This window comes from Gopherus evgoodei, chromosome 11 (genome assembly GCF_007399415.2).
Source record: "Gopherus evgoodei ecotype Sinaloan lineage chromosome 11, rGopEvg1_v1.p, whole genome shotgun sequence".
Taxonomy (NCBI): Eukaryota; Metazoa; Chordata; order Testudines; family Testudinidae; genus Gopherus; species Gopherus evgoodei.
Genome location: NC_044332.1, coordinates 69,628,990 through 69,655,133, shown reverse-complemented (window position 1 = coordinate 69,655,133; position 26,144 = coordinate 69,628,990). Strand labels below are relative to the sequence as shown.

Here is a 26,144-nt window from a genome sequence, read left to right as displayed (position 1 = left end):
AGTCTTAAGTACAGAAGGCCAGGGCCTGAAGGGGGTTCCTTGAGCAGAGTGTTATCTCTTGTTTGCTGGAGACGTTAGAATCAGAAATGGGATTTGGAGCTTGTGTTCCGGTTTGCAACCCTCTAAGGTCTGGGGAAGTTTGGATCTAGATTCAAAGCTTCACTGCTTGGGCACATCACTCCTGCCTGCTGGTGGGATGACTTGGTTTAGGGAGAGCTTACGAGGTTAGCCTCTTCAAAGAGGAGGGAGACATTTCAGTGGAAGGGTGCTTAGCAGAGGAAAGGGCTGATTACAAATAGGGGACAAACACAGCAGGGGAAGTTCCTTCCAAATGACTATTACACTCAGGTGGTAACAATCAGATCACTGGTACGACCTAGACGTCAGAAGAGACTGGGTGTGCGTAAGATACATACTTTTTAACCTGGAATTCCTAAACCAATAAATCACTGGCATATGGCAGGTGGCCATGTTACTTTACTTTCCATGTGCTTGCCTCAGTGGTAAATTTGGCCACATGGGAGGTCACATAACTTAAGCGAAGCTGCAACCTCTTTGGCTTTCCAGTAACGTTGGACTGTTTTAATCTGGTTTCAGAAGAGCAAAAATGTGGCATTATGCCAGGTTCATGTGTTACTAATGCTGCATGCTTTGTGAGCAATCAGCCCACATCAATGAGAACAGGTGTGCGCTATGCAAAAGGGCAGTAAAGGACTCTCTCCTTCTGGCAGTAGGTTATTCCAATGCAGCCTTAGATCCTGATTCATTAACGAGGTGCATGCCATCTGTGAGCTTCACAATGAAGCTACAGTATCGTGGGATACATTTTATGGTATTCTTTCCCAGAGATCTCCTTTTCTACCGCTGATGGCCATCAACTAAAATGTTGCCATCAAATCTAAGGGTAGTATACATTCCAAAGAGAGGGAGAAATATTGGACAATAGGCTCAATCCTGCTTCCACTAGGATTTTTACTGTTGAATACAATGAGAGCTAGATGATACCCTAGCACTCAAAAATAGCTTTGCAGGAACTAAGCCCATTAACGTGAGCTAGGTTCCTTTGCTGTTAAGTCCTCTCCTCTACATTGCATCAACCTTCTTTTAGCTGAGGATGGCTGAACAGGATTATCTGCAGAGCCCATTAAATGCTGCTCATAGATTGGCGGAAGGTCTTGCTGCAGGAGGACAAGGTGCCAGGAGGGAGCAGGCTGCTTGTTCAGCACTTCCAGTCCCTAAGACTGGACCTGGGTCTTCAGCATGGTAATGCAGAGTTCTAACCTGCAACCAGTCCAGTCTGTTGCTGTTTTATGCGTATAAGCTAGAGATGGAAGAGACCTATTGGGTCACCTAGATTAACCCCTTTTCAGTGCAGGACTGTTTCCTATTGTTATTTATATTCTGGCAACTTCTAGAAGCCCAAACTGATATCAAGGTCTCACGATATAAAGTTAAGAGACAGACCCTGCCCTGAAGAGTTTACAGTCTAATTAGGCAAGACCCACGAAGGGTTGGAGGAGAAATAAAGGCGCAGAGAGATGACATGATATGTCCAAGGCCACACAGCAGGTCAGTGAACAGAACCACATCTCTTGACTACCAGCCCAGTTCCCTGTCCACTGACCCACGCTGCCTTTGTACATTTACTACTGTTACATCCAATCTGGATTTAAAATGTGGTGGGGTCCCCCACTTTCTCTGGGAGATTATCCCATAGGACAACAGAGCTCACTGTCAGGAATTCTTTCCTGATATTCAACCTAAATTTGCCCTTTCTTACTATCTACCTTGAAGCTGCTAGTTATATGTCCTTTTAGCATACTAATTATTTCCTCTCCAGTCTCAGTGTTTACATCCTTCAAATATTTACAAACCCTTATTAGTGGAAAAAGAAAAGAAATCACCAAAATAATTGGCACTTGCTTTGAACGAGGATCATGAAACTCTAGTTATTTAATTCACAGCAGGTATGGAAGCATCTCACTGCAGAACAGCAGCACAACTTAATCCCCACCACCACCACAAGCTCCAAAGCCAGCTGACGTTGATTCGAAATTTACGAGTGGGTAGCTTCCAAAAGCCAAACAAGTTAAAGATGATACCAAGGATCTAATAGTATTACTACTACTAGAACATAAAGGCGGTGGCCCTGATTTTTAGAGGTATTTAGATATTGCTCCAATCAGCACTGCAATGTCAAACTGAATTAGGAACCTAAGTCCCTTTCAGTGAGATTTATACTCTGAAGTGCCCAATTCACTTTGATTCTAAGGACTTGTCTACGCTGCTCCGCAGTTCAGACAATGGAGGTGTGAATAGCAGCATGCACCTAAGGATGCGTTGTCACTCTGCCAACAGTACTGCAGATGCAAACTAAAAGGTTCATTGTTCACGTTAACATAGTGTTCTTCAAACAGGACTACATTCATTTGAACTGGGAACCTGTTAGTACATGCCGCAGCATCCATACAGGGAGTTACTGAGCAGCACTTTGGTGTGTACTGCTGTTCACATCCTCGAAGACCAAACAGTTTGGCAGTGTAGACAGAGCCTTAGTCATAAGCACCTAAGTCACTTCAGTGTAGCACTGCTGAGCAGACCAATGCCTAAATATCTTAAAAATCTGGGCCAGAGCTCCTGCTCCTTGCAGTGTGCCCATCTCTAAATGTTGTATTTTTCCTCTCATCATAAACTTTTCTTTTCAGTCCCATGGCAAGAACTTGCCCTATTGTGAGCTCATGACAAAATATCAGCCATGTGGCACCACAACTCAATGCTGCCGCACCAGCCCCATTACATTGGGTGGCTTTAACAACCCATCAGTCAGGCTAGCTGACAGGCCAACATCAGCATCATTACTCTTCCTGGAAAACCTGGACCATAGGGAGCCCTAGTTAGTTCTGGTTTCTAGCTCAACCCACATATCATAACCCCCATTTCCTTTATAACATTAATACTTCGTAGTACTCCACCTCCATCAGGCAAGAAAGCAACCTCATGCAGAAAGAGCGCTGTGACAGTAAAACCGGGCCCAGCAGGCTCCAATGCAATTCAGAAAAATGATTGTCTGGAAGAGAGATCTGCACTGTCAGGTTGTTTGCTGTAATTCTGCATTGGGTTGTGGTGAGTGGGTAGGGGGTGGGGTGGGGTGGGGAGATGAAACACTAACTGCAGCCAAGGCCAGAGTTAAATCCCTGCCACCTGGGCTTCTTTCTGCATAAGCAGGGATTCAGCTCAGGATGAGGGTTATTCAAGGCTGGCTTCCCTCCCTTTCAACCCCTCTCACACCTACATGCACACACCATACCTGTTGAGACACACCCGCCGACAAGTAGGGCTGATGCTTGTCAGTGAAATTATTATACCATTTCAGGTACATGCAAGAAGTCATGCACTTGGTGCATCTTCCACGCCATCTAACTACTGACACTGTGCCCATCACTGTGGCATCGGAGCACCAACCTGGTAGCTATGTGAAGACAGTGCTACCTCTGCAAAACTTCTAGCTCCCACTGGCTTAAAATAAAGGAGTCCAGAAGTTGCTCGTGTGTTCAGATCATTGTGCAGTAACTTGTTGCTCTTGATGGACCACCTAGGCATGGTATTTTGGTTCTGATTTAGTTTCATTATTGTGAGTTAGCTATACAGTGAAACATAGATAAGAGAACAGATACTGTAGAAGGCTGAGTAACTTATTACCACAATCACTTTTTTTTGCTATGAGTTCCAAAGGACCATGTCATTTTCTGCACAACACCTAAAGGTGCCTTATGAAACTAACAAACAATGGCTTCATTCTGTGTTACTGATATTACATTTTCCTATTTTCGTCCCCTGCAAAATGTGTTGTACTAGAGACAACAGCCCATTTCATACTGTACAAAACCAGTTCAAGACAGTCTGTTTATTCAGTATGCAGAACATAGCAAAGGAATGATTCTGATAATTTGACAACACTGTGTTTAAGGGTCTTTGCCAAATTCTGATCCATTTCCCAGAGCAATGAAATAGCTTAATTAATTTAGAAACTTTCAAGCTAGTTTTCTGGAATGCTGAAAAATCTTGCACGGCATTGGTATCATTTCAAGTGGTATAACATCAATTAAATACATCTGAGTTAAATGCACTGGGAATTAAATCTCTCAGCTCTGATCTTGGAGGCTGCTTTATAATTTGGAGTTGTAGCAACTTTTTACAGTTCAATCTCCCACCTTCCTCTCATGTGTCTGAGCTCAATTAGAACCAGCCTGAAAAATTAACATACATGAGATATAAATCAAAATTTACAAACCAGCAATAATGTTATTCAGTTTTTCATTGTTATAAATCCTTTAAGTTCAATTTAAATAAACACCATGTACGGGATCCTTAAACACTGTTAACAATATAAACAGCATTTAACAAGAATGCAAGATGTTCAGTTTTATAAAAATCTGCAAGTTGTTAAAGGGGAATCTACGGGAAACGTCAAACAATGCTGTTCATTGTGCATGCCACTGAAATAACAAGACTGATGCATCTGGAGTCAATTACTCGCATAGCACTCAAATAAAGTATTGCATTGCATTTAATAAAGTAAACATTATTAATCAAGAGGTGGATGGAACAGCGTGCCATCCAGTTGGTGTGTTATTCATTTAATTACCTTCTTGAGAGATGACAATGAACTTTGATGATTTGATGGCTTTGCCATCTAGAGTCCAGGTGACAGCTGCAGGGGGATCAGAGGAAATCCGACATTGTAACACTAATTTTTCACCATCCACTGCATGAGTATCCTGGAGCTTCTCTGTAAATGATGGTGCCATTCCTTTGCGGTCGACTTTCTTCTCAATTATTCCACCATCTACCATCGAGCACCCATGTGCACAGTTTGTGTCATTCTTCTCCTCCTCTTTCACCTCTGGTTTAGCATGCTGAGCTTCAGAGTTGGTGCTAGCATTCAGAGCCACAGAATTGGTGCTGGTGTCCTGAGCTTGGGTATTGGTGCTGCCATTCTCAGCTGGTGGCTTCTTCTTCGAGCCAAGCACAGATCTGAAATCTGGGGTGGCTGGTTTAGGGGGTGGCACCTTCTCTGGCAAGGAGACTTTGGCGGTGCCCTTCTTGGCCAGCACTGCGCGGAAGTCCACCTGCTGAGGGCTGTGAACTTTCCTTTCCTCCTCCGACAAGGTCTTGGGCTTGACCTGCCGCTGCAGGTTAGCGCGGAAGTCCATTTGCTCAGCTGGGATTTCTTTCAGCTCCTCCTCAGAAAAGCTTTTAGTGTTGACTTTCTTCCCCAAAATGTCACGGAAATCGAGCTGCTCTGCTTCCTGCTGCCGGAGCCTCTCTTCCGTGTGCTCCCGGGTTTCCACTCGTCTTTTGAGTACCCCTCGAACGTCTTCTTGCTCCTCCTCAGCTGGTCTGGTCTCACCACCACTCTTTCTGAAGCCACTGATTCTGCCGAATGTTAGTGCACCATGATCACCACCATCTCTTTGTTCTCCAGAGCAGGCTGGTTCCCTACCACTGTGATCAGCAAAAGAAAACAGAAAGACAGCCAGGAAAGGGGCTGGTTTAAAATGTCAGGGAACAATCTCAGAGAAAGGATGAAATGTGTTTATAGAAGGGAAGTTTGATTAGAGGAGCACACTCCATTAGTTTATTGCATCAGTGATGACTTCAGGAGCCATATATGGGCACAAACAAAAAAGATCTCTACACTGGCTTGGTACAATATGCTTCAATTGTATGATGAAAACAATTTGTTGGGTCACATTTGGGGATTAGGTTGAAATGCAGCCAGCCTGGGTCTGGAAGGCCAGAGAATTAGCAGAGCAAAAATAGACAGAACCCACCCATGCAAGTCCCTGGGAACTGTACTCACTCTCTGTGCATTTCTCCTTCGGAAACTGAACTTTCTCTCAGCATCAGAGACACCTGGCAGCTGCATTCTCCAACTTGGTTCCTGAAAAGTTTAAGTGAAATCGGAAGAGTAGGATATTCCTCACCCCCACCTCCAACAGCATAAGATGCTTGAGCTAAATTGTTTTGTGTTCCACTAAAATACATCAAACCCAGTGTGTCCCTCTCCTTTTCTGAGCTCAGTGTCCTGGTGGATGGCTAAGTTGGTTTAGGTTACTATTTGTCTGGATGAATGGTATCTCCAAAAGCTGTTGCTAATTGGCTGTTGCTTGCATTATGGAATGAACAAACACTCCCACCCGCCTTCTTAAACCAAAGCACACTTAAAGAATGAAACAGCCCCACACAAACAAGCTAAAGAAAAACAAATTAAAAGCTGGAAAATCTAGGCAGAGGAAGAGGCTATTTTGCAATGTTTAAAATCTTTCCAACTCTGCCTTAGTGTTTATATGTTCAGATCCAAGCTTTTAATTTTCCTAACGCTAAGACAGTAAAAGCAGGGTCTCATTCCCCCTTGCCCCTCCCCAGCCAACCAGTCAGAACACTCAATCCACATGGATTGCTCCAGCCTGTACATGTTTATATTAAAAAACATAAAAGTGTCACCATATATGGTGCTGAGCCCTTATTCTTCCTTTTGCAGAGGAATGCCACAGATGCCTTTTGTAAATGGCTCCCATTAAAGAAGTTATTAGAATGCTTCCCTTCCCCCACCTATGCTTCTCCAGCAGACATAATATCCTCCGAGCTGCAAATGGTTCATCTCCACTTAACTTAGGAGACTTCAAGTGCTAAAGTTCATGTCCCTGGCAATAGTACAGTCATCCTGACTGCACCTTGTGTTGTCAAAAAACAACAACAAAAAACAAACCAAAAACCCCACATTCATCAATCCTTTCCAATGATTAAAGACCACAGAGATATTTTATTGGTGGGTGGACTTTTGATCCTTTCCAGTCTAAGCAGAAACTTAGAACTGGACTGGAAACTCCTCCTGGATGGATTTTTTTTTTTTTAAACAAAGATGATGTATATCATTGGAAACATTCTCAGGTATGTGCATGTGAAAGTAGAGGTTATTTTTTCCCAGCTCTTCCCTTTTCAAAAGGCTTTTTTTTTAGTAAGACCACCACAGGACCCCCTTTGGCCCATTATGCACTGAAGTTTTAAATATGGATTTTAAAATAGTTTCTGGTAGCTCAGGTTAAACAGAGTTTGCCTGGCCAATTTTTCAACAGAATTAGAAAATGTTTTCCTAGACAAGGCCCTGTTTATACAAACACCTTTTAGAATATACTACAGTATTCAACATCAATGCCCCAAGCCTCTGTGACTTACAACAGTATAACACAGTGGTTAGAATCAATACCGAAGGTCCAGCACAAGGCTCTATTTTTATAATGGTAATATATTAGACTGGGGGGGGGAGAGGAGGGGTGCGGACTCCAGGAGGGAGTTTGGGTGCAGGAGGGGACTCTGGGCTGGGATAGGGTTGGGGTCCTGGTGGCATTTATGGCAGCTCCCAGGAAGTGGCCACCAGGTCCCTGCAGCCCCTTGGTGCACGGGCGGCCAGGGAGGCTCCACGTGCTATGCTCGTGCCCGCAGACACCGCCCCCACAGTTCTCACTGGTTGCGCTTCCTGGCCAATGGGAGCTGCGGATTTGGCGCTGGGGGTAAGGGAAATGCGCGGTGGTTCCCTGACCACCCATGCACCTAGGGGCTGCAGGGACCTGGCAGCCGCTTCCAGAACCCACAGGGAGTAACGTAGCTAGGAGAGAGCGGGGGAGCAGCCACTCCCCAACTGAGCACAAGTGGCGCCTTGTCAATTTCTTGGCGCCTTTTTACTCACCTGGGGGAGTGATAAAAAAAGGCACCACCTGCTGCGGCACTGAATTTACTCACCTGGCAGCGCTCCGGGTCTTCGGCGGCATTTTGGCAGCGGGACCTGCAGCGCCGCCGAAGACACCGGGAGCAAGTGAAGAGAGTACTGCCAGGTGAGTAAAAGCATCACAGCGGGTGGCGCCTTTTTTTTTTTTTTTTTAATTGTTCCCTGTGTTCCCTCCACCTGGCTACGCCACTGCCCACAGGGAGCCTGCCTTAGCCCCAGGGCCCCGCTGCACCAACCGGACTTTTAACGGCCTGGTTGACAGTGCCAACAGGCAGGGCCGTCCCTAGCTATTCTGGGGCCCTATGCAGCAGGGCTGGGACAGGGCAGGGGTGGAGGTCCTGGGGAAGAGGCAGGCAGGTGCTAGAGCAGCACACAGTTGCGCAGGGCACCAGGAAATTTGGTGCCTCACGCTTCCTGGTGCCCTATGCAGCTGCACACTCTGCGTATGGGTAAGGACGGCACTGTACGCAGCTGCAAAGGGCACCAGGAAATGTGGGGCACCAAATTTCCTGGTGCCCTGAGCAGCTGCATGCTGCTCCAGCCCCTGCCCTCCTCTTCCCCATGGCCTCCGCCCCAGCCCCGCCTTTTCCCACCCCTACTCTGCCCCTTCCCCAAAGCCCCTGCCCTCGTCCCCACCTCCCCATTCCCCTGAGCTCTGCAGCAGGGCCGGGCCTGCACTCAATGGCGGTGGAAAGTGCAGGGACCTGGCCCCAGCCACACCGCTGGTGAGTTCTGGGAGACGGTTCCTCCCTGCTCCTAAGCCAGCCCCCCACCATGGAGGCCTGGGGACAGCTCTCTAACCCCCGCAGAGGAGAGGCCTGGGGCCCCACCCCCAAGGGGGGCTGCATAGGGCCCCAGAATAGCAAGGCATGGGCCTGGCTGCATACTTTGTGCAGGCGTAGGAACAGCCCTGCCAACAGGAGCTGCCAGGGTCCCTTTTCAAATGGGCACTCCAGTTGAAAATTGGATGCCTGGCAACCATACTTGGGGGAAGGAGTGGGCAGGGAGGGGGCCTCAGGGGAAGGGGCTGGTTGGGGTCGGGAGTGGAGCATGGGTGGGGCTTCTGGGGCAGGAGGCCGAGCAGAGGCAGGCCTCCGGGTGGGCCCATGGCCCGGGTATGCCCAGCCTCCCCAGATGGAGGAGTCATGAGCCGCCTATGGTCCAACCAATCCTAAAGAAACCACTGCTTGATGCTAGAGACCTTGTAAACTACTTCCTAGTGGTCAGTCTTCCTTTGGAAGCAAGTGAATTAAGAAAACAGGAGAATGGCAACAGTTTCCAACATCACGTGTTAAGCTGCTACTGTACTGGATTCCTCTCAACTGGGCTCCAAGCCAGGCATGGTACTGGGATGGCACTTGTTGCACAGTGGATAAAGCCCTCCTGTTGTTCACAGGCCAGGGGCAGTACTTCTGTGCTCATCTTAATGGACCTTTTTGCAACATCTGATACCCAAATAATATTCCTTTCCCACCTCCAAGATTTCAGCGTGAATGGAAACACTCTGAAATGTTGCAGGCCCTTCCTTCAGACTAGTGCCAGAGGAACCATGAAAGTCACTCCCACATGAGATAAATGACCCTGGACCTCAACATTTTCATTACTGAATGCAGAACCCATTCATTACTTCAGCATAGCTTTCCTTCTACAAGTTTTTCACACATGCAAAATAAACAAAGTAAAGAAAAAGTCCTATAGACTACCTAGCTGTTTCTCTTACAGTCTGGGAATGGAAGAGGGGGCAGAAGGGAGGGAGATTTCTATTTTTACATACTTGGGAAGCGTTCGGATACTATGGTGATAGTGGGCCACATAAGTGCTTAGATAGATAAAACCATCCTGAGGCAGTTTCCTAAATCTTTTTTTATGATCTACAAGTTCTAGCAAATACCTGGGATTTGGGACCACTGGCTTCACGCCTGGACTCTGCCGTTGCTTCACTGTGTCCTTGTCCAATTGCTTTAACTCTCTGAGTAAAATCCTGGCTCCAGTGAAATTTATGTGCTTTTTTACCATTGATTTCAATGGGGGCAGGATTTTACCTTTGTGCTTTAACTTTACCATCTATAATATGGGGATAATATGACTTACTCACCTTTGCAAAGTGCTTTGAGTTCTTTAGATTAATACGGTGATATAAGTGCAAAGAATTATTATTATTTAGGAGGGACTGGATGGCTCAGAGGATTATGAGAGGATATTCAGCATTTCACATACAGGATGCTGGTTTGACTCCAAACTAGGCTGGGAGTAGCATTTTTTTTTTGCACATTCCTGCAACTTATTTTATATATAAAAACTCTCCCGTGTTGGGATCTTATATGCTAAACAGCAGACAGAGGCAGATTTCAATATCTGAGTTACCATAAACCCTCCTAATGCTGGAATTCTGTATAGGTCCCTAACTGTAGCAGAGTTTAATGGTTGTACTATAAAGAACCGTGTTCGGAAGTGTTGGACTCTGTAGAATTGCTTTGCATAACATTGCTACACAGGACTTATCTTTAGAATGTCAAAGAATTTTTAAAAAAAACAAACAAAACCCCAGCTGTGAAGCCTGAAGCGATTTTAAAAATAGCTTCTGTCCTAACTGTAGGATCAGTTTTCTCTGGAATGACTTTTATGTTCAAAATGTCTTAAAATGCTCATTTCTTGGCAGGATCTATTCAAATATTTTCACTGTATCTCCAGTCTACTCTTCCTGTATGTCCCCAGAAAGTGGGAAGGAAAGGAGAAGCATAGTAGCTGAAGTAAGGGGCCATGTTGAAGATTCCTGCTGAGTGGTGGCATGCGAAACAAGGATTGCAGACTGAATTATGCTTTCTAAAAATTAACTGAAAAAGGGCGAACAAATTGACCTCTAGCTGCAGCTCTGGTGCTTTAGGGACGCTCATTGTGAGGGTTCAGAATAGACTTTGGCAACTCTTTGCTCAGAGGCAGTTACATGGGAACAACATCCAGATCATGCAAAGTTTTAACCCTAAAAAAACTCACTAACCATAATGGGCCAGATCGTCAGCGTCAAAGGAGCTACACAGATTTACGCAGCTAAGGATTGGCCCAAAAGTGTTTTTACACCTTTATTAGTGTTTGGCAAATTTGCAATAGAAAAAGGGACAAGAGAGGGGAGGTCACTGCTTTCTTCCTTAAAAACACACAGCATGTTGATAGGAGAGCACCAGATTTTCACAGAAATGAACAACACATTCCCTCTGGACCATTGTTTCTAAAGAATAACTGCTTCTGGGTGCAATCTGGTGCATGCCAATTGCTCTGCAAGTTACTTCTACTCAATAAAATTCAAGGAATCCCTGGCTCATGAGGAGGGGGAGCTAACTTTAGGTTTTCTTCACACCCTCAAAAACTCTATATAAAGTAATCAAAACTAATCAAACTTTCGAAGAGGTTGCTAAGGAGGAAGAAAGAGCAATTGTTAAATGTTTGGGAAGGGCTCGGCTACTATGGGGATAGGGTGACATAAGCAGAGCAGAGGATCTGCAGGAGAAGCAAGAGGATGATTCCTCAGCTCTCTGTTGCAAGACTGTTATTATGGAGACAATGGCTTGGCTTTAGGGGAGCTCCTCCAATTACTCCTGATCTCCCTGTTTACATCGGGGAAGGTGCATCAGGAAAGAGAGAGCATTGTAAAGAAGCACAGATACTTTTGCAAAACAAGATGATGATAAGGTGTATCAAAGTAGACATCACTGACAGAATGTAGGGGGTGGGTGGGGGAGAAGGTGTTTCCATTTCCCCTAGTTAAAAAGCACTGCTTACCTTTAATTGGCTAAACCAATTTTTCTTCACTTCCTGGACCAGGATCTGATTTACACTGTTGTATCAGCAAACGGATTCTGCTCCCTTGTCTCTCAACTGAGCAGAGTTGCTGTTGCAGCTATACAGGCTGCTGTTTTCCATTTCAATGGCTGCAGCTCAGGAGCGGGTGACTCGATCCCTCTATTTATACTAATTTGTGGAACACCATTCCTATGGCCCTTTACAATAACATGTCAGCAAAACATTGCTAAGGTAATGAAAACAAACACAGCTACCACAAAGAACCGAGTTCTGTTTAGATTTAAAACAAGGAACAGTATCAGCTTAACCACTGTCCCTTGACATTCAGCATTCCGCCCCCAAGGGACAAGGTAAGCAAATAATCCAGTTAGCATTTACGGAAGGAAAAGAAAGGGAGCTAACTAATAATCACTGATAGAACACAAGGATCAGACTGGGTTATATGCCTCTGTGAATTAAGTGGGACACAATGGAGTGGAAGAATGAAGGTAAGGGGCCTAAAGATTTTTAACATATTTTTTGAATATGTGGGTGGTCAATGCAAATGGAAAATTGGGGAAGACATGAATAACATTTGGCAGCGCTTAGAAACCTCAGAGAAAGTCATCTTAGGCCATGGCTACACTTACAGTTCTGCAGCGCTGGTAGTTACAGCTGTGTTCGTACAGCTGTGTAGGGCCAGCGCTGCAGTGTGGCCATACTGACAGCTACCAGCGCTGCAGTGTGGCCACATTTGCAGCATTTGCAGCGCTGTTGGGAGTGGTGCATTGTGGGTAGCTATCCCAGCATTCAAGTGGCTGCAACGTGCTTTTCAAAAGAGGGGGGTGGGGTGGAATGTGACAGGGAGCGTGGAGGAGACAGAGAGAATGGATTTTTGGAGTTGACACTGTTCTCAGCTCCTTGCCTTGCAAGTTCTAAGGACTGGAAGACACACAGTGCCTACCTTCAATCATTTTTAAAGTTCTGACCCCTTCCCCCACCCCTCTCATTCACTAAATGCAAATTATGTACTCCTAAATAGCCGTCAGACCAGATAAGCATCTGCTCAACATGGACTTCCCCCTCCCCCTCTGCCGTGTGAGCGTGCTGTTTCTCTCTTCAAGCAAACAGCTGTGAACATTCCAAAGTAATTCCCCTGCCTGTCTCCGCTCGCTCAGCAAACAGGAGCTGTGTTTGTTTTTTAAATAAGCAGTTTGGCTGAACTCCGAGCTCTCCCTTTCTTCCGGTTTGTTGTGGACAGGAATTCTGGGATACCTCCTTATACCCCGGAGGTCAATAAAAGCGCTGGTGGGATCCACACTTGCTGACCAGCGCTGGATCACCAGCGCTGGAATTGCTACACCCGAGGCTCGACCAGGTGTACAGCCAGCGCTGCAACCAGGGAGTTGCAGCGCTGGCCGTGCTTTGCAAGTGTGGCCACATCCTAAGTTGCAGCGCTGTAACCCCCTCACCAGCGCTGCAACTCTCTAGTGTAGCCATGGCCTTCGAAACACCTAAGATAGATAGAATATCACACTTGATCAGTCTCTACTTAAAGGTGTCCCTGTAGAAGTCAATGTGAGTTTTGCCATCAGCTTCAGGGGGACAGAATGTCTCTGTGCAAATGCTTTATGGCTTGTGCAAGGTGTTATATAAAATTAATACAAGAAATGGCAAAGTACATTTAATTTGAAGAAAAATAGACTAAGTTTTAAGATCTTCTGGTGCATTATATTACCAGCCTGCTCTATTGTTGGGATTTCTCAGTTATGCTATGTGATGGGATATCCACCCCACACAGGACTGGAAGGGGTTAAGGCAGGGGTCCCCAATGCGGTGCCTGTGGGCATCATGGCGCCCACGGGGGCATCTAAATACACCCGCGTCCTGACCGACAGTCGAGCATCCACCAATATGCCGCTGAATTTCTGCGGCGACGCCTCTCGATGACGCTGCTTGCCGCCGACAAGCGGTGTCATCGAGAGGCGTCGCCGCCAAAATGCCACAGAAATTCAGCAGCATTTCGGTGGATGCTTGACTGCCACCATGGTCCTTCATCTGGTGCCCGCCAGACGAAAAGGTTGGGGACCACTGGGTTAAGGTGATCAGCTAAGCCTATTAACTTCACAGGCTGCACCTGGAGGAAGAGCCGTGTTGCAAGGAATTGATTGTAAGAAGGTTCAGCTGGGCAGGAATAGGCGGGGCCTATAAAGCCTGGAAGCTGGCAACAGAGAGGGGCGGCTGCTGGGAAACAGCAGTCACTCCCTGGAAAGAGGGAGGAGGGTTTGGCGCTGCTACTCCCAGGGAAGGGAGGACCACCAAGAACGATAGGAAGTAGTCCAGGGAAGGAGCAGTGAGGGGCTGGGAGAGTAAAACACAGAACTCCTGGGCTGAAGGTCCCTGAACTGGAACCCAGAGTAGAGGGCGGGTGCACAGTCCCCTATCACCCTTGAGGGAGTGGCACCTGAGGCAGTGAATAGGTTCTGGGAAAACTGCCTAGGACTGCTGAAGGAAAGACTTTGATATACCCCCGGAAGGGGGAGATGCCGAGTGACCTAGCCTGAAGGCTGAGTCACAAAGACGACACTTCAGTTCCTGGGCTGAGAGAGGAGCGACAGACCTGAGAGAAAGATGGTGTGGCGGCATGCAACCTCTAGAGCTAATCCCCAGAGTGACGAAGAGGAGGTGCCAGACTACCGGTGAGTGGTGCACCCCATCACTATTATAAAATCCAGTAGCACTGACACAGAAGCATCCAGCCCTCTCAGAGCCATGTAGTTAAAGAGAAGGCAAATAGATTCAGCTGTCACTGCCTCTGATAATGTTTAGATTGGCAATAAACATATTTCCATACTCCACAAACAATCAAATGTGCAGGACAGTGTGAGCTATTCATGTTGGGCCAGATTCTCAGCTGCTGTCAATTAGTGCATCTCCATGGACCACGATGGAGCTATGCTGATTTATACCAGCTGAAATTTCTTAGGCTATTATTTGTGGTGAGTGGTTGGTTACCTAAAGCACATGGTTTTATTTCTACTCCCTGAATGGTAACTGAAACTTTTACGAACCAGAGGAGTGTAATCAGGGTTTTCAAAATTCATCCAACAATAATTCCAACATAGCTTTATTATCCTTGTATGATCCCCAACAATTCTTGTTGTAAACAGATTAGGAAATAAACTTCAACTTTTATGTAGTCTCTCTGTTATGCTTTCTTCAGTTTACTATTTCATACCTGCATCAAGCCCACCAGAAATCTCCTATGGCACTGGCTTTGTTACAGAATTTTATGGCCTTAGCTCTATTTTCTAGTCTATCACGTGGTATGGAAAGCCTGGCATTTTAGGTATGTCCTCGCTGCAGAGTTAGCCTGGGTGATCAGCACCCAAGTTATCCTAGCTTGGGCGCGCCACACTGCAAAGTCACACTTGAGTTATTGTGTCCTCACTAGTGCTGTACTCACCTGTGTGTCACTAGGACTTCTGGGGACATGTCCCATGGTTTTTTTTGTGTGCTGCAGTAAGCTGAGCCACTCCCTGCGAATTGTGGGAGAAGCTGTCTGTCCTTTTGGGCACACAGAAGTTACGGACTATCAGCACTTGAATGATTAATCCTGTGTCCCCACTGCAAGGTCAGTTACCTGCCTGAATAAAAGCAGAATATGGGCTTCCACACCCTCAGTCAAGCCACCTAGCATGGGTTGAAAGCATCACTTATGGTGAGTGAGAGGTTTTTCTGTGCGGAGGGGTGACAGGGTTAGGTGAGTAAAAGCCCAGGCTAACTCTGCAGTGAAGACATACCCCAATGAATCAGTGTTGTGACTCCTCTTGCTCCTTTAACATCTTAGTGTCATGCTAACATATGGTGCACAGTGTGTTATGTAAGGTAGATAAAAATAACTCGTGTGCAAGAGTGACTAGAACTGGAGTACAAACGTTTGAAAGTAACACTGAAGAAGTTCCTGTCTAAACTGTCCACTAGTCAATCTGGACTAAAAAGGTAGCATATAGAGCAATCAGAGCAAATGCATTTGTACCTGATGTCACAGGCTCAAAGATCCATGGGAGTTAAATAAAATTTAATAAAGGAAGTCACAAAAATTGGACAAATAAGGCAACAGATCAAAATATGGTACCTAGCATAGAATGATATTGTTATAAAGTTATACAATTAAGTTTATGACCATAAAGGGAATATGTTTCTAGGTCTGATTGTCACTATCAATAGGGGGAAATAAAGCTACAGTACTTTCTATGTGACACAGAACGGCAGCAAAGTTGATGCTAGATTTGAAGGGCATAATTTTAAGAACGGACTAAAAGGCAAATCCTAAAGCATTTTTAAAAAGTGCCTTCCAGGTTTTTAGGGGATTAACACAAGCATGGAGTATCTTGCTCAATAAAGGCAATGTCTAATAGTTTCTTAGCCCAAATGAGGGGCCAAGAAAAGGAGGCTCTGGGAAGTGCATCCCCCCATGTGGTGAGTCAAACATGTGAAATGGCTCTTCCCGGAGGGATTGTTCCCTCAAAAAGCCGGGGTCATTAGAAAAAAAGCCAATGAGATAGCAGGGGAGCATGGTAAACAAATAGGCTTGGCCATGATCCATAATTAGATACGTATTTTACCTTTCCCACTGCCGCTGACCAAGCTTGATTTTTTTTCCAGCAGCTAAAGAGAAAAATTATGCCCCTACTCTCTCCTGCTCTCTGCCCCCTTTTTTTCTTTCAAATGCACCTCATTTCCTGTCGCAGCTTTAAATGGATCTTTTGATCTATCACATGGACCCAGCTACTTTATTATTCACAAAATAGTACTTTACATTTCTACAGCACTTGGACTCAGGGATCGCAAAGCATATTACCACCATTTATGAACCCTTGTTCATCTGTTTTATAAACGGGTAAGGAGTTGCACCAAAAGATTAAGTGACTTTTCAAGGTCACACAGGCAGTCAGGGGCAAGACCAGGAATAGAACTCCATCCCCATGCTGTAATCATTGAGCTAAACTCCATCCAGACCTTTCCATAAGATCAGGAACCAGCCAGGGGAGGACTGGTTACATTGAAAGGCCATGGCTGGCCATTGGGAACAACAGGCAAGCTGTCCAGGACAGCACCATGTAAGCCAATGGGATGAGCGAACGCAAGGCTGTGAAGCAGGCAGCATGAGGTTCTATGCCTTCCTAGGGTGCTGTGAGGTTTTAGGAAAGGAAGATGTAAATGGGAGGGGTCTTGTTTTGTTCAGGGGATGGAGAAGGGAGGGAGGCCTGGTTGCAGTTTGGGGGATGGAAGTGGGAGTGAGATGAAAATAACTACATCAAAGTGCTCCAAAGGCTGGAGAAACAACAAATCTGCACCTCAAAAAATGGCGACCAGGTATTTCTTTTGTGGTGAACGTACCTGAGCTGGATTTCATACTGTCCAGCCTGACGGCGCTGCACATTCCTCATGATCAGTGTGAAGATGTCCTCGTTTTGCAGGATCTCGCACCCTGCTCCCGGCATTATTTCCTGCCCATCTTTAAACCAGTGAACTGTGGGGAAAGGGTCTCCAGCGATGGCACAGGAAATAAGGACATTCTGTCCAGGAGTCGCTGTCACTGATCGTGGTTTGCTAATGAACCAGGGTTGAATACCGTCCTGAGGTTCTGTAGCACACAAATGAAGGAGCAATATGGGATTAAAAAAAAAAAAGCAAGAGAAATGGCCACACCTAAGTGTGAGCATCCAACTGCCTACACTACATACAAGGTAATTACAGGGTCACAAAGGAATTCTGAACACTTTAGGGTATAATCTTCCAACCTGGTAACACAGCTGGCCTTTAGCCTTGCAAGAAACTCTTAGTAATACTAATATTAAGCAATGATAGATCACATTATTGGCCAGATTTAGGTCCATGTTACAAAGTTGCCCTAAATGGAGAACTGAGGATTTCTCTCTAGTGTAGGGGGACATACGGGGAGCAGGTGTGGTGTCAGTGGAATGTGATTCATGGGGCTCTTACAAACTAGTGTAACAGATCTGCCATGAGGCTGAACCCTGAAGGCTGAATCCTGGGTCGGGCAGAGGGGGAAAGGCAGACAAAGCCACCTCTTCATTGCAAACCCAGGTGTGCCAGTCACTAGTCTGCTGTATCCAAGGATTAAGCCCTATAGCCTCCAAATCATTCAGAAACATTAATTTATCAGATAACTCAGGGGAAATAGATTTCCCATTTTAGGGAAACTGGGACAGAGGAATTCAGGACAAAGTCTGGAACTCCTCTCTGATTTTGGGTGTTCAAACTGAGACATCTTGGGCTCAATTTTCAAAAGTAACCAAGTACCCATAATTATAAATAACATGAATTGGAGCTATAGATGCTCAGGGCATCTGAAAGACAGACCCAACCACATCAACTTGGGCCTCCAACATCAGAGAGGAAAACTGAATGAAGATTTTATTTATTGAGGGCCCCAGTGAAAGAACCAGACTGGAGTGCTTGAAGACTTATGGCTGCTTCTCATATACTTAAGTGACTTGACCATGCTACATCCCTGAATTTTTCTTTAAAAAGAGGTGGTGTTGAGTACACCTAAAACCCCATGCACTTCGGTTAGGGCAGAGCCTCCTCCCTGTACCTCATACCACATTAAGGATGGGATTTACATCACACAAAAGTTGCCTTCACAGACTTCATTTATGGGGTTGTATTCAAATTACAGATTCCACATATTCCTCACACATTATTCTTATAGAGCTAGTAATAAAAGAAGCCAGCATGCCTGGCTCCTGGGCAGGTTTTCCAAATGCCCAGTGCTTTAATTAGAAAGAAAAACAGTATTAACTGGTTTACAGTAAGTCCATAGCTAAGTAAGCCTTGATAATCAGAATCTGAAGTGGTATGTAGTAGAATTTTTGCACTGTCCTTAGCAATAGTGTGCAGGGATGAGGTTTTCAAATAATGTGAAGTCCCATAGTAAAAATGGAGAAGTTGCTTTTGCTCAACATCTCTCTTAACCCAGACACACAGATCTGAGTGCTCGCAGTATCCACCACAACATACCTTACATACACAATCTACTTTAAATAGATCTCATCCAGCAGACTGGAATGCTGTCCTTTGTGCTCTTCCTAAACTTGGAAGGTTCAGAGAGCTTCCAGCTTCATACCTTGTACAGTCAAAGTTGCTTGGGTCTGAGTTTCTCCTAAGTCATTCCATGCTTCGCAGGTATATTTGCCCGTGTCCTCAGGGAATACCTCCTGGATGTACAGGCTGTATTCATTGCCTCTCTTTTCAAAGTGAAAGTCTTCTGTCTCTTGGATTTCTTTCCCATTGTGCAGCCAGATAATTTCAGGAGGTGGGTTAGCTGCACAACACCAAAAAAACAAAAGGCATCAACACAACTGAAAAGAGACGCAACCTCATCAACTTCGTAGGATCTCAGAAAAGACCCATTTCAGCCATGGCATAAGCAGGAACAAATCATACTGATTACCTATAGTGTGCTGTGCCTTTTTGTGCTAGGACTTGGATCACAAGTCTTTCAGAGTGTTTCACGAGATTTGGTATAAACATAACTCAGCTGCCACAGTTATCTCCCCTGCCACAGTTCCTTTTTTTATTTGCTACCATGTATGGGATCAGCATGGAAGCACAACCCTCTTATAAAGCTGAATCTGTATCCGCCTCATCCAGATTCAAGCCAGAATCATCTATTAGGGTCACAATAGAAGTGATCAAAGATTGTGATTTCAGGTAGGGAAGAACTGGCAGAAGAAACAGTTACTTATTGTAACTGTGGTTCTTTGAGATGTGATGCAGATGTGTATTCCACTTAGGTGTGTGCGCGCCCAGCACACCGGAGCCAGAGAATTGTGCCTAGCAGTATCTTTAGGGGGCAGTGCTTGTGCAGCATGCCCATAGCCAGGGGAGGGGCTATATGAGGCAGTGCTGCCTTGACCCCCCTGTCAGTTGCTTCGTGCTCAACGTCCAAAGACTAGGCTCCAATGCAGAGGAGACAGAGTGGGTCATGGAATCCACATCCACATCATATCTCTTCGAACCACAGTTACAGTAAGTAACTGTTTCCTCTTCTTCAAGTAGATGCAGCCGTGTATCCCACTTGGGTGACTCACAAGCAGTACCCACCCCAAGAGGCTGGGCTCAGATTCTATCTAAACGTTTGCATCCATTCTGGATGACACAGTAATGGCATAAAGGTTCGCAAATGTATGTATGGACAGCCAAGTGGCAGCCCTGCAAACATCCAGTACTGAAACATCACTGAGGAAAGCTATTGATGTAGCTTGCACTCTCATAGAATGAGCTCTCACCTGCTGAGGAGGTATAGTTGAAGCTATTTTGTATGCAGTCTTGTTACAGGATGTTATCCACATAGACATCGTTTGTGAAGAGACCACTTGCCCCTTCATATGATCTGCATATGACACAGATGAGGCGAAGCACAAAATGGTTTAGTCCTGCCCAGGTAGGTTAGACAACATCCAGTGTTTGGAGATGTTGCTCTCCAGGGATGAATGTGGCTTTGGAAAGAACACAAGTAAATACACTTCCTGGCTCAAATGAAACTGAGGTGTGGCAGTAAAGTAACTTTTTCTTTGGAGAATAGGTTGGGATGGGGAGGAAGGGATGTGGGAGGCTGAATCATCAGCGCAAGAAGGCTGGAGAAATAACACTGCCTCAGCCATGCCAGGGCAATGAGGTTGAGTTTGGCCCAATCTGCTTTCAGCTGGAGGATGACCTGTGGAATGATTGGGATCAGGGGAAAAGCATACAAGAGAACCGATTGCTAACTGAGATGGAAGGCATCAGTCAAGGAGCCTAGACTGAGGCCCCCTCAAGAGCAGAACAGACGACACTTCCTGTTTTCCCTTGTAGCAAACAGGTTGATCACTGGAATGCCTCATGCTACAAGGATGACCCACAGGATGCTTGTCTTCAGGGACCACTCGTGACTCAGGGAAAAAGTCCTGCTGAGATGGTCTGCAAGATGATTCTGCACACCAGGCAAGTGATCAGCTATCGAGTGATACTCTCCTCAATGCAGAACTGCCATAACCTGATTGCCTTTTAGCAGAACACCCTGGAGTTTGCTCCCCCTTGCCTGTTGACATAAGACATCACGGTGGCATTGGTACGTAGGTGAATCATTGAGCCCCTCATACAGTCCAGAAAGGCATGACATGCATTGTAGATAGTCTGAAGCTCCAGTACATTGATATGCAGCAAGATCTCCTGCTCTGACCACAGACTCTGAACTTTCAGGGATCCCAGATGTGCTCCTGTCCACCAGGAAGGTGTTGGTGACCACAGACCTGGTTGGCAAGAGCCGGACAAAAGGAATGCTCTGACATACATTTTCCATAAGTGTTCACCACTGCAAGACGACCAGGACAGCAGAGGGAGATGGACCAATCTGTCCAAGGGATGAAGAGTCATGCAGTAAACTGTTCTGACACACATTTGAGGGAGGCAAAGACCCAACCTTGCAAACTGAACCACCTGTGTGCAAGTGGACGTGTGGCCCAAGAGCCTCAGGCACATCGAACCATTATGGAGGGCTGAGACTGCACACCGAGGCAAAGGTGGTGAATTGCCTGAAAACGATCAATCACCAAAAATGCTATCAAACTCTTAGAGTCTATTAGTGCCCCCAATGAACTTGATTTTCTGAGTGGGAGTCAAAGTTGACTTCTTTGTGTTTAGGATGAGACTCAGATGGTCAAGTAAATGCAATGTAGTGTGCACATGAGCCAGAACTTCCTCTCTGGGTCTGCCCCGCAGTAGCCAGTTATCCAGAAATGGGAAGATATGGATTCCCTTCTTTCTGAGGTACACCATCACCATGATTGCACACTTCGTAAATACCCAGGGGACAGGGACGGAACAGATGAGAGGCTGAAAGGAAGCATCATGAACTGAAAATGGCACTCTGCCACGACAAACCAGAGGAATTTTCTGTGGCTCAGAAAATTGCCACATGAAAATAGGCATCCTGAAAGTCCAGAGCAGCAAACCAGTCATTCTGAAACAATGTGGGGGAGGATAGTGGATAGGATGGCCATTCAGAACCTCAAGTATCTGATATATTTGTTGAGATTGCAAAAGATGAGAATAGGTCTTACCCCCCTCCTTTTGGATTTGGGAACCAGAAAGTACTGACTCTAGTGTTCTGGAGGAACTTTCTCCACTGCTCTCAGAGCAGACCTGCTGGAGACATAGTATCTCGTGAGAACAGTCCCTGAAGAGGGACAGGGAAGAAGGGTAGGGCGGACAGAAACTGGATGGCATAGCCCAATCTGACAGTGCTCAGAACCCAGCTGTCAGTGGTAATTAAGCCCCAAGCATTGTGATAGCTAGCCAGCCTGTCCCGAACAGAGGTGATAACTGGACCTTTGCTCTGGACAAAAGAGTCAAAATGGGAGCTCGGGGTGAAGTAGGGGGAGAGAGAAACATCAGAGAGTAGGGTTGTGTTGACAGGCCAAATCCCAGACCTGAATACTTTCTCTTCTGAGACCTATGCCCCTTTCTGAGGTAGCTCCATTGTCTTGGGGAAGGGACAGGCTGCTCAAAGGCGTTTTGCAGACAGTATTGCTGCTGCTATTGACCATCATAGTGGTGCCTTTGCACTGCCGGAATATACACCCCCCCCCGAAATGTAACGTAACCCTGGAATCCTTGAAGAAATGGAGTCTCGTCCATCTTGTCTGAAAAAAAGCACTCAGCTGTCGAAGGGTAAATCCTCCATAGTCTGTTGCATGTCAGGAACAATGCGCACGTTCTCCAGCAAGGAGACCCTTCTCATGGTCCCTGCTGAGGGCATCACTCTGGTCAACGTGTCTGTGACATCCCATGTGGACTGCAATGTCTTGGTCACCTGGCAGCCTTTGGCGACGAACCCCAGAAACTTCTCCATGGAGGCTTCAGACAACTGATCTGCAAACTTAGACATAGCCGTCCAATTCACAAAATCGTATCTGGACAATAGTGTCTGCTGGCTCACAATCCACATTTTCAGGGAAGAGGAGGTTTAGAGCTTTCTACTCCTTGTCCTTAGAAGCGGACTTAAATCTGCCCTGCCGAGGTCTATCTTTCATGGCAGTTACAACCAGAGAAATTTGGGGCCAGATGGGAGTAAATGCCCTCAAATCCCTGCATTGGTACAAAATAGTGTCTCTCCAAGCTCTTTGCAGCGGGAGTACCAAAGCAGATGTGCTCCAAAGAATCTTTGCAGGATCTAGGAGCACACAGTTAATAGAGAGAACCACTCTCCCAGGGGCAGATGGCTGCAGGATATCCAACGACTAATGGGTGTTCTTCTTCAGGAACTCCTGAATGCCCAGGGAAGCGGCCATGTGCTGCAAAATGTCCTGGTTGGCCTTCAAGTCTTCTGGCACTAAAGGAGAGGAAGAGCCAGGCACTGACAAATCGTCTGGGGACAAAAAAAGAGGCCATTAACTGCACCAGGCTGGATCCCGTTCCTGGACTGATGAACCTGGACAGGACAACTCTGGAGGCTCTGCAAGAGGAAGGCTGAATTGGTGCCTGGATCTGCAGCAGATCAACAGTCCCTGCCACTGATTTGCCTGGTGATCTTACCTTGGGGTAAGCTGAGGGAGTGAAACCTCTTCAACTGAGCGTCCCCCAGGTTCCATGGATCCCACTGTGGGAAAGAATAGAGCATTGATGGCCAGGAGGTGCTGGGTCAGGAGTCCCCATCCTGACCAAAAGATGAGTGCCAATCCTGGTGCCCATGGTGCTCCATGAACAGCCCTTGATGTATGCCAGGTAATGGAGAGTGGGAGGAGGAAGAACTCAACTTGAACGCCAAGGAGTCTCAGATTCCCAGGAATAAAGATGGAGCCAGCCCTGAGGGTGCAAGTAACTGGTTTGACTCATCCGCCGTCACCCAGAACAAGGGAGGGACTGGCCCCAATGGTGGAAATGATACCACCAGCACTGAGTACACCTCTGTTTCCGGTGCTAGGAGTGGCACCAACCCTGAAGCCAGGAGTAGTAACAATGTCGCTGACAGTGATGAAATGGAGGATGGTGAGTGCTGCCACAGTAACATTGGTGGCACTGAGCATAGCACAGTAACAAGGAGTTTCCTGGTGCTGAGGAGGCCCCTTGCACAGAGCCTGGCACTGCCCCACTTCCAGAGACCACAAAAGGGAAACACTGAGGTGCTGTGCCAACAGACACAAAAGTTCAGTGGCCCACCCACCTACCCACCAGGGCTATAAGCTAGGTTAGCCCTGGAAAAGTTCTGGACTAAGGCAGAGGTCGGGGCAGAGGAGGCCCACTGCAGCCTGATATGCCGCCAGCATTGACATCACCTATATAAGTACCAGACAACAGACACTTCAGAGCTGGAACCAGAGTAGACAGTACAGGGTCTCTAACCCCCTACACAGTACTGGGGAGTGCTAGCTTAAAGCAGAGGTCCGCAGTGAGAGCACAAAGTACAATGACAACTTTTGCCCAAAAGGCTGTCTCCCAGTCACCTACTCTAATTATTGTAACAGACAAAATTATTTCCAGTAGAAGGTTTTCCATGAGATGTTGGTTGCTCGATAGGGAAGATCTTAGCCAAAAGGTGGTAGGATGAGGTTTGTTTGTTTTTAATAGTTCAATTCTGGGTCAAGCAGGCGATACCCTTATTCCTGCTGAGTAGTACTTTACCCCTCGCACAGTGGCGGATTAAGAAATTTGCTGTCCCTAGACCCTCGAAAAACTGCCCCCCCACCAACTCACCTCCGCTCCCCCGCGGCAAGCCTGGGAGGGAGGGAGGGGGGAGAAGGGGAGTTGTGGTGCACTCGGGGGATGGCAGAGGTGGAGTGATGGTGAGCTGAGGCAGGGAGCGGTTCCCTGCCCCCCACAAAGAGTTACTCCCTGCACCCGCACCGATACTCGCTTCTCCCTCCCTCCCTCCCAGCACTTTTGCGTGGCAAGTCTGGGAGGGAGGGGGGAGATGTGGCACGCTCGGGGGATGGCGGGGCAGGGAGCGGTTCCCTGCCCCCCCCCGTGCAGAGAGTTACTCCCCGCACCCACTGGCCCCCGGTCATCTCCACCATCCCCTGAGCATGCCACTACTCTCTTCTCCCTCTCTCCCTCCCTCCCAGCGCTTTCGCGCGGCAAGCCTGGAAGGTAGGGGGCAGAAGAGGAGTTGTGCCGCTCAGGTGATGGCAGCGGTGGAGGTGAGCTGGGGCAGGGAGTGGTTCCCGGCCCTACCCCCAGGCCCCAGCTCACCTCTGCTCCGCCTCCTCTGAGTGCCGCTACTCGCTTTTCCCTCCCTCCCAGCACTTTCGCGTGGCAAGCCTGGGAGGGAGGTGGAGGGAGGGAAGCGCGACATGCCTGGGGGAGGAGGCGGGCCCGGGATTTGGGGAAGAGGTGGAGTTGGGGAGCAGGTACGAGCAAATTTGCTGATCCTGCAAATTTTCCACCCTAGGCCTGGGCGATAATATGCCGCTGCCCTCACACAATCCCATACGGAATAAATAGGAGTACTGAATAGTAAGGTACTACTCTGAGTAAGGGAATCAATCTGACACTTGATGATTTCATCTTCAAAAAGCCATGGATGTCAATGGAGATGTCTGCGATAGGAGGTAATGTTGAGTATTTTTTAGTACATCTCTTTGGAGATAAAAAATAAATAAATAAAGGTGTGAGCTATAAAATTACATTTTAGATCCTCTGATCAAAGTTAGCTGCCAAAGATTTGTGTTACTAAAGTTCACACTACAGCTGATCTCTCTTCTGCAGCACTAATCTTGCACCAGCTGACAGCAGTTCAATCTTGTCTGGTTCACAGCACAGGCTAATTATGAGCCCTTCAAGACTTAATTTCAGTTCAACAAGGAGTTGATATTATTCTGCTTATTATTACAATAAAGAGATCCTTCTACAGATCTGAACACTAACAATAGACAGTGTTCATCCACCTTCAGGTTCAGTCTAGATGACTCTGATTTTTGCTTTGTTAAAATTGGCTCCTTGAAGCACTATATTTAATTACAAAAAGTCTCTCTCACTATGACATAAAAGGCAAACGCTGCACGTTTTAATTATTTGGTAGGTCTAGCATCCAAGGTTTTTCTTTTAAATAATGCTGATACTTGGTTACTTACCTGATACTTCCACAGTCATTATTACTTGGCTTCCATCCATTACCTTGAGGTCAGTCAGGCCTTTAAGGAAGACTGGTGCAAAGGTCTTGTTAGTCTGGACAGACTGTGCGCTTTCCACTTTCTTGCTGCTTTTCTTTTCTGTGGAAACAATGGAAAGACAGGTCTCTTACTGGGAACTCTCACTATGCATGTTAACTGTTCTTCGACTCAGGATGATTTCAGTCGGGTGGTCTCAGTCCAGTTCTTAGACAGGTATACACATCACCAAAACTCACCACCAACATGGCTGTCTCTCTTGCTGGCAGCCCCAGAAGAGAGGCCAAAGACTGAGTGAAAGTATTGACTGAAGTGTCCTCCCTCCCCCAGTCCTTCCAGCTCAGAGCATGGAGAAGTTTGAACTAATTTTCTTTAATACACCTCTCCTTATGCAGAGACTC

General features: G+C 46.6%; 1 protein-coding gene across 4 annotated transcripts in view; it reads right to left on the bottom strand.

The window, feature by feature from the left end:
* Positions 1-26,144, bottom strand: part of MYLK (myosin light chain kinase) — a 331,910-nt gene that overhangs the window by 92,344 nt on the left and 213,422 nt on the right. For 2 of the 4 annotated variants that reach the window (XM_030579826.1, XM_030579827.1), the window contains exons 12-16: positions 25,708-25,845; positions 18,723-18,920; positions 16,970-17,216; positions 5,864-5,944; positions 4,646-5,505 (exon numbers count right to left, since the gene is read on the bottom strand). In XM_030579826.1, coding sequence (XP_030435686.1) covers positions 4,646-5,505; positions 5,864-5,944; positions 16,970-17,216; positions 18,723-18,920; positions 25,708-25,845 — 1,524 coding nt within the window. Of the gene's footprint in view, positions 1-4,645; positions 5,506-5,863; positions 5,945-11,566; positions 11,700-16,969; positions 17,217-18,722; positions 18,921-25,707; positions 25,846-25,982; positions 26,082-26,144 lie in introns of those variants that run through there. The other 2 variants (XM_030579828.1, XM_030579829.1) reach the window with 2 other exon arrangements.